At 31.2% G+C, this 14001-nt stretch overlaps 1 protein-coding gene across 2 annotated transcripts; it reads left to right on the plus strand.

Moving 5' to 3' along the window:
* Nucleotides 1-2306: 2306 nt before the first annotated feature.
* On the plus strand, nucleotides 2307-11480 carry LOC131843694 (cuticle protein 19.8). Of its 2 annotated transcripts, none has more exons than XM_059192385.1 (5): nucleotides 2307-2464; nucleotides 6761-6877; nucleotides 7461-7592; nucleotides 10475-10654; nucleotides 11265-11480. In XM_059192385.1, exons 1-5 carry the CDS (start codon nucleotides 2381-2383, stop codon nucleotides 11412-11414), a joined length of 663 nt encoding a protein of 220 aa, XP_059048368.1. In that variant the 5' UTR covers nucleotides 2307-2380; the 3' UTR covers nucleotides 11415-11480. The 2 variants fall into 2 exon arrangements, with proteins under 2 accessions (XP_059048368.1, XP_059048369.1); XM_059192386.1 differs by having other exon boundaries at nucleotides 6764-6877.
* The last annotated feature ends 2521 nt before the right edge of the window (nucleotides 11481-14001 follow it).

Consider the following 14001-nt stretch of genomic DNA (forward strand, 5'->3'; position numbering starts at 1 on the left):
TAAAAATCTACAATATTTTATTTCTTAATTAAAAGAAAACAATATATGTATGGACATAATTAACTTATATATGAATTGCTTTATTAATCTGAAAAAATGTCTAACTATGATTAGTTCTGTTATTACTATATTTTATGTAACTTAGCGTTTAAATTACGTATCTAGAACTAAATTTGACAATAAAACATACAAAATGACAATAAAAAATCTAAATTTGTTGTATTTGAGTCACGTAATGATGCTGTAATAGGGCACGCATGATTAGAAACGGTATCAAGCGGCGAGATCAAAATGTCTTAACGGTACAACAGTTGTATAATGAGTGTTTCCAGTTGCAATTTTACTCGACTGATGTCACAATGGAGAGTGATGTGTTCATCTGCAAACGGTTTACTGATTTATAAGTACCATTAAGTAAGTATATTGTAACTAGTTACCAACTCCGGTTTTGAACGAGTTCGGTTTAATTAATTTACAAAAAATCTTGTACAAAAACACACTAAGTATTGTACAAGATTTTTACAATCTCACTTTCCCCAGGAATTACTTAATTGATAGAAGAAAGCGGCATAAAGTTCGTTCAGTAGTAGTAGCGATGATCTCATCGCTAACATACAAACAGGCGTAGTGGGGAATTTTGTTTATATGTTATGTGTATGTATATTTATTTATATAATGTTTTAGCTATCGTCTTGTAGAGAGGTAAAAACATTTTCAGGGTATAGTAGCCTCATTATTACATATGCACCTACCATCGTAGGGAGACCCCAAAGTGATCATCCCCGAATTCGCCATAGCATGCACCCTAACGAATATCGTTACCATAGGCAGAAGTGCCATTCCATTTTCAACCATTAAAAAACAATAAATTTAAAATAATAGCAAAGCTATACATATCTATATAATAAAATTTGTCAACGATTTTATACTTTATTAAATCATTTATGTTTTAATTTATTTTTCTTATTATTAAACTTCTTATTATTTCCTTTTTAATAAACACAATTTTTTTACAAGCGACTATAATTACCGACTATCTACTGTATGGAAAGTGCTAATTGTTACTTATAGACATGAACGACATTGCGACGTCGCAAAGTTTTAATACACATGCCGATTGAAATGGTAAGATACTAGATCCTTATTTTAAATAATAAGGATCTAGTAACTTGCTAATTTCTTTATTCTAAAATTTCACAACATAAGTGAATTTTTTATGCGATTAAATTGTTAAAAGTTCTTATAGCCTTATCTACTTGAAGGTAAGCGGTTATCACTTTACCATGGATATCACGTCATCATATGACGCCCGCTGTTATGCAGTACAGCAAACCCAATATATATATTCTTTACATGAACCAAAGAATTGTTGCCACCGCGGTATCACTGGATATGTCATACTCAATCACTGAAAAAGCGTTGCCTTTTTGGAAGATTGAGATGTCCTGCTTCGAACCCTGTGATTTCACTGTCTTCAATCTAACACATCTTAAAAAGATGCGGTAGGCGGCTGGAATAAATGACCACGTGTCCGCTCGTGACCACGGCTAGTGCAACCTAGTCGAAACGTCGAGAGAGGTTTATTTGCCTTAAAATTATTCGTGTTAAGACCCTGTTAATAATTTAAATAATGGAATAAATGAGACAGAGGTACTTACACAAACGACTCCGTACGAAGTCTATCTATTCTATATTAATTCTTGTAACAAAGCATAATTTTTACCAAAGGGAAAGCTTGATCCATCACATATTAACAATGCATGCAGTGAACATAAATTTTCTTTCTACAGACTAATAAAAGGTAAAGGTTTTTAATTTGACGGGAACAATATTTTTCCTTTTGTCATATTACAAAATAACGCTTAAGTACCTCTTAACTTTACTTACATATCCATGTTTGTAGAAATCTAAATGAATTTTGAAACTTGTGTATATTTTGTCACAATTTATAGTCTACGCAATACATCGAATTTGCAATGTCCGTCCCCAAGTCAATGTCAATACTAACTACAAATACATAATGTCTTCTGATATAAATGGTTTTTTTTTAATTCTCATGTTTACTGCATTCATAATCTGTTAATTTTGCCGTAATTAGTCTGTTATTTTTATTATAGTGTTACAGAATGCGGCCAATTAATAAGGAATTCACACGCGTCAAAAACTGTTCCAAAATATTTTTTTATTCTCACCTACATATTCGATAGTGGTAGCTGCACCACTCCCGCCATCCACCTTCAGGCTAGAAGGGGTGCCTCTATATAAAGTGAGAGTAACATACACGCAGCGCATACGTAATACTTGACGCGAGTGTGTGGTGGCCATTGTTTTTTTCATAAATTTTATTTTTTTATAAATTACTAATTAATATTGTGCAATCATGTTGAAGAGGTGTGTTACGTTAGCAATCCTGGGATGTGCTATGGCGAGACCACAGCATCAGTACCAGACGCAGCCACAACAAGTACGTGTTACATAATCCCTATTCTATTATTCCTTGTGAGAAATACTTAACATCACGACTCTTATCCCACATGAGGTAGTCAGAGGCATTGTCAAATGTCAATGTCTTTTTTTAATCTTTAGGGACTTTTATCAAAATACGATGTCAATGTTGTATGGAAAGAGATTCTTGATATGGCCATGTTTCGCTGCGTATACTTGAACTCAACGTGGCAGATTTTTAAGAAAAGCAGAGAGTAAAAAAAATATAAGAATGGAGAGTTAAAAATACAGTCTACAAACTCTATATAAGTAGATGTTATATATTCCTTACATTATGCCTCAAAACCTCTTATAATATTAATTTAATATTATATATCTACTTTCTTACAATGTGCATTCGAAGTTCATATACAGTTTAATAAACAGTTATGTACCTTAAACTACAATTCATTACGAATAAACATTTAGCAAATATCGACGCATCTCTGAGTATTTCAGTTAAATTATAATTCATTATTGTGAACTAGGTTCTGTACCCGACATCGTAATTGATCTGTATAAAAAGTAGTCTATATCCACCGTCTTTAATGCTACATTAGGTTTTTTAATGATTATTATTGTATTATATAATTTAGAGACAACCCTAGTTGAAGCCAATTACATTAGTCTAGACATAATCGGCGTGTCTCGTTTTATTCAAACTTGATCATGCAAGATCAATTATAAATTTAGTAATTATATAAGAAAAGTATAATTTAGTAATGTAAGTATATATTGCAATCAATAATTAGTTATTTTAATACAATCATTTGAGTTCAGCACTGAGTTCAAACCCTGGGTAAGGCAATGAAAAATAAAATTGGAATTGCATTACATAAGAACTTAGTGAACACACACCTGTATGTACCCACTCATAAATAAAGTCCAGGGTTTGATTCTCAGGGGAATCAATATTAAAACTCTTCTTAATTAACTTATGATTGCATTTTTTATGACTCTAGAATTATTTAGATTTTCTGTAGAAAACTTCCTTCCTGTTTACCCACAGTGGTATAAACAATCTAATCTACCAAAGATCTATATGCTTTTAGACCACTATTTCAAGTATATTTTTTTATACTTGAAATAGTGAAGTCCTAAAAATCCTTTCTTAGCAATTAGTTACATAATAAATGTATGTTTCAATGCAATTAAAATTAGTAACTAAAAACGATGTATGTCACATCAAACTATATTATAACTATATATTAGAGTCGATTAATATATTTATATGTATCTATATATTTTAAAGAATAAAAAAATTACTCGAGTATATGACCTCGTTACTGGATAATAAAACATATTGAGAGTAGTCATTGGATTCACGTAATGATACATAACGCATTATTACCATGTTGCATCAAGTGTTATTATTATTACGCCTTTGCGGCTTTGTTTTTTTATACAGTTCAGCTCTTAATATAGTCATCTCATAACACCGCAAACTTTCACTATTATTATCTTGTTTAAAACAGTTCATACATGATTGACAGGAAATAGATCGCGGTCAGCAACTGTGTTATGTCAGAGATCATTTATTTAATGATCATGTTTTAATTATAATGTATAACTATGTATTATAATGTTTATTCGTGTTAACTATTAACATACATCCATTTATTAATAAATTAATATTTATATAGAGATTTGATTTGTATGTTTAGTTATAATCAAGAGACATGTGACACACAATGGATGGAGTCTTCTGGCATTGGCATTTTTTATAAGGATACTTCAACAATTATATAGAGTTAAATAAAAAATTGTATTACCCAATTAAATGATTTAGAATTTGTATTTTGAAATATGCTGACAATTATTAATTTACTATATTATTTAATTACTACTTATACTATACTTATAATTGATATTAAAAAATATCTTAAATCTACAGAAAACGTTTATCTTATAGCGGTAAACTTTGCATGAATTCATCTGCGTAAGTACCTCTCTCTATCTCATCTATTTAAGCAGCTAGCTTTATAAGGTATGTTTTGGTTGAAGGGTGAGTTAAGTCAGTGAAATTGCAGGCTACAATGGCATGATATCTTAGTCTTATGCAATAGCAAAGCAGGAGTCATATGATAATATAATATACGTAGAGCTATTCGTATTTAGAAGCGACGGCTATGATTGTTCTAAAGTGTGCCGTTAGCACGATTGCCAATGCATTTATATAAAAAAAATAACATGGACTATATTTTATATTCCAAAAATCCCTACAATAACAGTTTATGGATGCCTGAAACACCAGGGGTGTCACGTGCGAATTGCCGACCCTTAAGAAACCATATATACCATTCTTGACAAACTCCATGTTGTAGTCTCTAGAGAAAACTACAGCAGGTAGTTCATTCCAAAATCTAAGTGTACAAGGGAGGAAGCTCCTCTGAAATCGCACTGTCCGTGACCACCTAGGTTCTTAACACGCTGTAACTCTTAAATAGAATCGCAAATTTATACATTTTAAACCGTTGTAATTGAGATTTTTAATAGCATCGTTACATAATTAGGTCCCAGATTTATTTTACACTAGAAACTTCGGAATATGGTTAATCAAAAGTATATAGGGAAGAAAGCATCAATCGTGTTAAATACGGATAGATACCTATTACTAAAGGAAACCAACCAGTCTAGCAACTTTCATATAGTATACTTCATGAAATATACATTGAATTGCTTTCCTATGATGCAACTACTGCAATGTGTATTATAAAGTTACGAATAAAATTCCATATTTTACGAATTTATAAAATTATAAAAAATAAACTTCATGCAAAAGTACAGATACAACTATACTGAAATTGAAAAGAATATGCTCAACTACACGTGCAACATTTTTATATACTGGTAGCTAGTCGCCCCGGCTTCGCACGGGTGTACATGTAAACCTTCCTCTTGAATCACTCTATCTATTGCTAAAAACCGCATTAAAATCTAATAATATATATAGACTTCGTAGTATATTATGTACAGATAAAACAATGTCACCGCCGCTGTCTGTTCGCTTATATGTTTTAAATTATGCAAAGGATTGCAGTTTTCAGTAATAGATAGAATGATTCAAGAGGAATGTTTATATGTACACCCGTGCGAAGCCAAAGAGTATAGAGCAATTCAAAGATTTGTAATGCAAGCGACCGAAGTCGAATGTTGCCAGTATTATTACAAAAAGCTACTATTTACTATTTAAAAAAAATATATAACTGTAATAATTTTCACGTAATTTACTGCAATTACACACAAATGCATAATGCAATGAACACCAAGATAAATCATGTTCTGTAGACATACAACTATGTTATTTATAGCTGTTGAAATTTTGATGAGAAACTTGTTAAACCACGCACCAGCTGAATTATGTACAAATGGACCGGAAAATTTGAACAAAGCATTTGCATAAGCCTCGCGTATGTGGTTCACAAATCGTTCGAAACACAACCGGTCAGTTGTCCGATTTCGTAACAGTGGTATATTTTATTTCAGCTTGTTGCACTAAGTAGGTCCATTCCAATTATGATGTAATGTTTCATATACGATTAACTGTATTGAAGTTTATTACTGTGTATTATCTACATAATATCACGCCTGTCCTTTATTGGCGTAGGCAGAAAAGGAATATTGAATGCTCCGATTCATACATTGTCTTGTTTATTAATATTGTAAAGAGGATACATTAATATTATTTGATTATTATTATTAATTTTCTGTCTGTAATTTTTTTATATATGATTCAATTTTTAAATTCATTCATGTAATTGTAACAACATTATCACCTAGTAAACCGTGAGATCGCCTTTCGTAGGTTTCTCTATATAGTTCATTTATAAAAATACCGTGTATGTGACAAAAATATTTTATCTAATATCATTATTTATTCTTAAATTTAATCTTTTATGAACTTTCTGTATAAAGATAATAATATTATATATTTTTTGTACTTTTTAAAGGAGATTTTAGTTATAACAGTTAAAGAGATTGGACCTGGCCCGTGCATACCCAATCTTGAATAAAATTTTTGTTACTACAATTTTATACAATATTTTAAATACACATAATAAAGAATTAGTTGAAATATAATAAATGTGTAGATAGTGAATAGTAGTAGACTCAGCGTGTGACTATTTGCTCACAGCACACATTTAATAAGAATCGGTAAAGCCGTTTCGGAGGAGTTTGTTACAAACATTGATACGAGAATTTTATGAATCAGATTAGTTTTATTTATACTTACTGTTATGTTTAGTTAAATATATAAATATAAATAATATTCCAGCAGGTCGAGGGCATACCACCACATCTATTGAGACAGTACATCGGGCAGCAAGGTCAAGTGCAAGCTCCCACACAAGTCATCGCCAGACCCGTGCAATCTCAGGCTCCAACGCGTCTTGTAAGTTTTATATTAAGTAATATATATATCTTTGTTCAAGTAGGTCTAGTATAGACTCATACGATACGTCAAATCTGCCGTCAGTCCGGAGTGTTATCAAGCTGTGAAGAATTTACAAGAAACTCAGCTTTAGTTAATATTACTATGCCTTTTTACCTTTTGTGTATTTATATTAATTATTAATATTTAACAGTTTCTGTCTGCTGTCCTCTACCCAAATGTTGTCTGTAAGAGATTGCTCGCGATAAAATCGCCTTTTGTAACTTACTACTTTTATTCATCTTTACATAGTTTAAAATGAAGTCGTGTCCGCTTTTTATTTGCTTAGATCTTTTAAACTATACAACAGATTTTAATGCAGTTATTCGCAATAGATAGTGTGAGTTTTCATCTCTTTTCTCTGAGAGAAAAGTACATATACAATACATGGGTGTACATATACAATGCAGGTAACTTGTATTCTATATAATTTACTGCTGGTGCAATAAATAATAAAAACATAACTAAAAGTGACTTAACATCAGGCGAGCCGTCTGCTTGTTTGTCACTCCAATTTTATAATAAGTGTTATTTGTATTTGCAGCCATATTCAGCACAAAGTGAAGGTCAATACCAGCAACAATATCAACCACAACCTCAGCCCCAGCCACAATACAGACCCCAGTATCAGCCACAGAGGCAGCAGGAGTTGCGCGAACCACAAGAAGACTACGACGTAAGTAACTTACTTAGTAGGTGCTGTTTAAGGAATTGAGATTATGGAGAATTATGGTATATGGTATATTATTTATATACATTTTTCAACAAACTTGCTCGTAATGCAGATCTTATTTCACTATTTCTATCTATTTCACTATATCTATTCTTAGAAATAGTCTAATTTCGATATTTATAGCAGCTCATAAAACACGCATGCTTTTAAACGGAAGATGTTAAGTTATATTCTATAAATGCACTATTTGCTATGTTTTGTTTATTAAATTTCGAAAGTAACGTAATATACCCATAAAATAGTTAGTAATCGTAACTAGTTTACTAAGAGATTATTTACTAAGACGATCATTAAAATGTTAAAATATTTTTATGCTTATTTCAAAATTTGTTATACTTTTTAATTCCTCAATTGTCAAATAAAAACAAAGCCTGCTATTTCACTACAGTTCACATTATACTAAATGAGGTACAGTTATAAAACCGTATAGATATCAAAATGAACTGTAGGAATATAATAGAACTAGCTTTTTGAACCTCGATAATCTAGCGGTATTACTGCCTGCCTGCACATTGCCTTACTTTCCCATGGTCGGCGGTTCGTTTCCTCGCACAGTACAAATATTTGTATTCGTGAGTACGCTAATAATATATGTATATCTGCGTTGCCATTCCCGAGGAAATAACCTTGCCTTCCTGCATTCTACTACCAGGGCATTATCTCTTTTAGTATAAATTTTATTACTTCCAATGGAAAGTCGACAACCCTAGCAATCTAGATATAGAGCGTCGAGTTTCATAGTGAAAGTTGTCGATACTCCCCTTTTGATCCATCCGCATTACAAAGTACTGTTAAATGTAGGTACAAACCAGTACTGACGGAGTTGCGTGCACGCGACAATAAAAGTGTCTTCTATAATGTTTATTCAGGAAATACACGTTTCTACGCTAATATTTTCACCGCAATAATTAATAAAATAGAAAAGTTTTATTGGCCACAGAAAAAGGAGGTGTAAGAAGAATTAATAATTCTATTACACGACGTTAAACAGTCCTTCTGTCTAATTTATATTTCTGACTAATTCATATGTGATAGAAAATTAATCCGAAATAGATGCCGCGGCTTCTTATAACATGCCTTGGTTCGGGTGCAATTTAACCTTTTTTTTTATTAAAATAAATATTTTCCCGATATAAAAGGAGCCTAAGTTACTCCTTATGACGACTAACTACGAATGAAGGCCTGTCAAAATCGGTCAAGCCGTTTCTGAGATTAGTTTATTTATTTCATATGTCCGTCTATTTGTTCATAATAGACGGACAGATGAAATAAATAAACTTAATTTTTTTATGTACTTTCGTATACTAATGAAATATTGAGTGAAAAGCTGTTAATTTATAATTACAAACAGATACTTTAATTTTATTTATTTGTATATAAGAAATGTATATATTCAGGTGTTGCGTTCAGCATGACGTCGACATAGGTAACGGTTCTGACTACCCCATGTATAATATTAGTCGTAAAAGTATATTTATACAAACTTATTCAGTTAGTTTGTAACCATAAATTACAACTTGAAAATGTAAAGTTACAACAATTATTTGAAAGAGGAACACGCTACTTTCTTGCTCGATCTTCTTATGATGAGACAACTTTCCGAATGAGCGGTAGACTAAAAAAATACCTATGACTATTCAAAAGTGCTTAAATTTAAGTTTATTTCAAATTCATTTCAATTCTGTAAATATTGTAACTTTTACATACTATTATACACTATGTTATAGTCCTATTAAGGAGTTACCTCACCGAACATGCATTCAAGTGGAATTGTAGGGCAACCGTAAAAACTGTACGGTAGTAAATCGTAACAGTAGCCTTGGTATGAATAAAGATAGGATCTAAATTCTTTCCACGCTATTGGTAAACGAACTCCGTTCACTAATTAACCCAATTCGAATTGACTTTATGCTCAGAGTTATATTTTGACTGTCGATTACAAATCACCCGCTGCCTTCCCTGTTTTTATAGAGAAATATATAACTCATAAATTATTATAGATCTGTCTTTTAGTCGTAAGGTTACAACGGATGGACAGACACACAAAACGAAAATCAGCGCTGTAAGCGCGGCTGTAGCACTATAAAGTATTATTAGCATATATTTTAGAGCACCTAAATGTATTTTAATTAGTTAATTATGTTGTGATGAAGTGAAGTTTAAAAGTAACTATGTTGTGATGGCTGTATAACACAATATATATATACATACAGCCTCGTTGTCTAACGGTATAGCACACCGCCATATTCCGATGGTCGCGGATTCGATTCCTCGCAGGGTACAAACATTTGTATTCATGAGCATGATTGTTTGAATTAGTCTGAGTATTTTCTATATATATGTATGTATAAAAATGTATCTATATACAATTATACATGTATCAGTTATCTTGTACCCATAATACAAGCTCTGCTAAGCTTGGGACTAGAACGGGCAACGGAACTAAGCGCTGTGTGAATTGAACTGAATCCCAATTATACATACGTAAACTTCATTTGTTTGTAAATACTATGTTTGCTAAACAAATGTTTATAATTATATCTAAGTAATGATAATTTATCTAGATGTTAAGTTTGTTTGGCAGCTGAAATTAAAGATCAAACGAACTTACCAAGTGAAGTTTGATCATAATTATGTGACAGCTTCATTCTTAGCGATTTATTCACTAAGAATGAAGCTGGAAACATAATAGGTGAGATATAGGTGTTTACGCAGACGACTTCATACAAAGCCTACCATTGTAACGTGTATTTTAACACCTGACTGAAATAATGCTATCAATCAAAATATAAACATTCCAGTTCTAATGATGTAATTCTCCACAGCCTCATCCTTCATACCAGTTCGGCTTCGATGTCAACGATGACCAGTACACCAACTACCAGAACCGTAAAGAACAGCGCGACGGTGACGTCATCAAGGGCTCGTACTCCGTGGTGGACAGCGATGGCTTCGTGAGGACAGTCACGTACACCGCTGACCCTAAAGAGGGCTTTAGGGCTGAGGTAAGATACTAGAGTATAATACTGATTTACTATTATTTAGTTACTCAACTAGTTGGTTGTATATTTAATATTTTATCTATTTGAGTATGTAATTGAATTAGTACTAATTGCTAGTTCGTATTCACATACATCAACTTAAAAATTTAAAGTAACAACAAAATTATTTAAAAGAGCAACATGCTGGTTTCTTTATCATTCTTCTTGTGGTGAGACAGCTTTCCGAATGGGCGCTAGATTGAAATAAAAATGTGATAACTATTCAAAAGCGGTACAATATAAGCTTATTTGAATAAATTATTTTCTGGTTTATTCTTTATGGAATAATAATGACATACAAGCTAACGGCCTGGTGGTAAGTAGTAATCGTCACTTATATACATATAATACATGAAGAGCACGATGAACTTCACAATATCATGTAATTTCTCTACCGTATCTGAACCTGAAAACAAACCACATCTTACTTAGAAAGCTGCTTAGCGAATGAAATAGTAGAGACAAAGTTACATGCACCGACGATTTTTGTACAATGTCTATCTTTGGTAAATCCTGAAAAATAACTATTTGTAATTTTTTTTCAAAATGATTTTAATATGAGTTTTTTTTTCAGGTTTCTCGGCAACCAACCGACATCGTAGTCAAGATCCCAACGCCAAAGCCACAATTGCAAGCGCAGGTTGCGCATGCGCAACCCCAAGTCGCCCACGTACCACGCCAACAACAGCAGCAAGCGCCACAGTATTACCGTTACGAACAATAGATTATATTAATATAGCAATAATAATGTCTACACAGTAATAGAGTTAGATCAAAATCAACAATTAAATCGGTTACCACCAATTCTTTATTCAAAACTGATGTTTCTAAAACAGATTATTTTTTTCTATTTCTAACTCACCTTGCATTATTTTTTATATTTCTGACTATATCAGCTAGTATTATCAACTCTGTTTTTAATGACTATACTTAACCTTAGGTAGGACCTAAGGTTAAGGTTAAGTATACTTATACAAGTGTATCATTTCTTATGCAATGAAAAATTGGAGTCTACATTTAAATAAAGACAATAAAAGTCAATTCGTGCATGCAGATGAACATCTGCAATCCTTATAACAAATGACTAAATGTTCTGCAATACAGTAATTCAATTTTAATTGTGTACATTAAAGTACTGGGTACATAATATAGTGTGGTTGGTAACCCTAGTTTATAGTAGAATAGAAAAGAATTAAATAACTACATATCATTCAAAACTTACTATATATCGATAAATATTAATTGTCTCTCATATTTACAGTAGGTATATACTAATACTAGAGCCATATGCATACTTATTTCCTATTTATGTTTATACACAAAAAAAATCTATAAAATGATAGTAGACATTATTATTGCAAACTGAGAATGCACAGTTCACTTTTTTATCTGTTCCTCGTAGATAATTTAAGCAGATTAGGAAATAAGAAATAACATAACTTAATATTGACGACGCGACGGTGCGTACTGTCTTAATTTTTTTCTTAAATAATCTGAAAGAGTAAAATAGTCATTTTAATAATTTATTCATTAAGTACTTATTTTTTTTCTTTGTCGAATTAGCCATAATTTAATGTATTACATTAAAAAAAAATACCTTTACTTTAATTTTGTTAAATAGTGGATCGATTAATTCTAATATTATTTTCTGTTGTTGATAATATACAACATATATATTTATATACAATAAATACATTTAAATAATTTTCATAATTATACACTACAATATATCTATATCAATAATATCATTACAAATTGTAATAAAATATCTATATTTCTATGAAAATTAGATAATTGTAAGGAATGTGATTGTAAATATGTAGAGCGGGAGGTTTTATATGTATATGCTGTTCAAATAAACGTTGTATGATACATACAAAAAAAATATTATCGTATTTGAATTTCAAATCAATACCTTTTTGATATAGGTAGATATATTTACCTGTGTCAATATTTATTATGTTTATGCCTAATCATCACCATTATGAATAGTCCACTATTGGACATAACCATTACTCTATATAAAGTCGTAAATTTGCCTCTATATAAGTCACGAATCATCCGGTGAAACTGTAAGGCCAGCTGTGGCCAGCATTAGAATTGTCCAAAAAAACCACTATTATGTGCTCAATAATTTCAGTGGTCAAATAGTAGGTGGCAACAATTTCAACAATATATTTAATTCTTATATTGAATTGCCTAATTATTTGTTAGTCACTATTGAAATTACTACCCTTCGTGCATATAATTAAATATTGAAATTTAATGTTTGATCCTAAACGCAACAACAAAACCGAGACTTTTTATGTAATTGATATGTCAAAGATACTGACGACCCCCTTAAGGTCATATATGGGAACCTATAGGTTGACTATTTAAATACATATATGTACATGAACAGCATCAGGAACGTTACGTTATCACATGATCCTAGTTGTGATAATGATATCGTACTTCTAATTCCTGTAATTCACAACTTTAATTCACCCTTCAACTGAAAATCATCCTATAAAGCAAGCTGTTTGGCGGCTGATTACTTGAGGCGATACCCACACTATTGTAAGGCCCATAACCCACAATATGCAAACAATTTATAACTATAATAAAATATTTATACGTACAATGATAATTAAAATAAACACCAACGGATATGTTAAAATTTATTATTGTTTATTACATTCGTTGTTCCGGATTAACTAAAATAAACTACTTAAATTAAAGAAACATCTCGCAGACACATAACAGGATTCATAAAATAATTTACAATTAAGTAATCTAGTAAATTCGATAAATAAAATATGAATACAGACAACAGCGCGCACAGATATAAATATATTTTAATAAATAAAATTAACAATAATAAATTCAGTCTATATAGATTTATTTTAGCTTTACAAACTACAAAATGGCCGAAAAATTTAAGTCTTGTATTATTAGTAACAAGCAGCAATAAACTTGAGCAAAACTTTAATAATACATAACTTGCGCAGTAACTTAACAGTTTTAATCAAAGAGGATATTACCTAGGTACTGCCCATTTTTTTACATCATTTTGCACAAGTTATTTGTGACGATTCATGACGATACAAGACGATTTCATGGCAATTTTACAGTAACCAATAAAATATTTTAGACCCTTCGTTACACCAATACCTTTTTGAAGCTTTCAGTAAATTATACCTTTTAATTTATATATTAATATCATTTATCCGTACTAATATTATAAAAAGGTAGTTTGTGAGTTTGGACGTTTGGAGTAATTGCCGCTACAACTGATCCGAACTGAACTGTCCGATTTTGAAAATAATTTT

This window comes from Achroia grisella, unplaced genomic scaffold, assembly GCF_030625045.1.
Source record: "Achroia grisella isolate CSIRO2021 unplaced genomic scaffold, CSIRO_AGI_Agris_v1 utg327, whole genome shotgun sequence".
Taxonomy (NCBI): Eukaryota; Metazoa; Arthropoda; class Insecta; order Lepidoptera; family Pyralidae; genus Achroia; species Achroia grisella.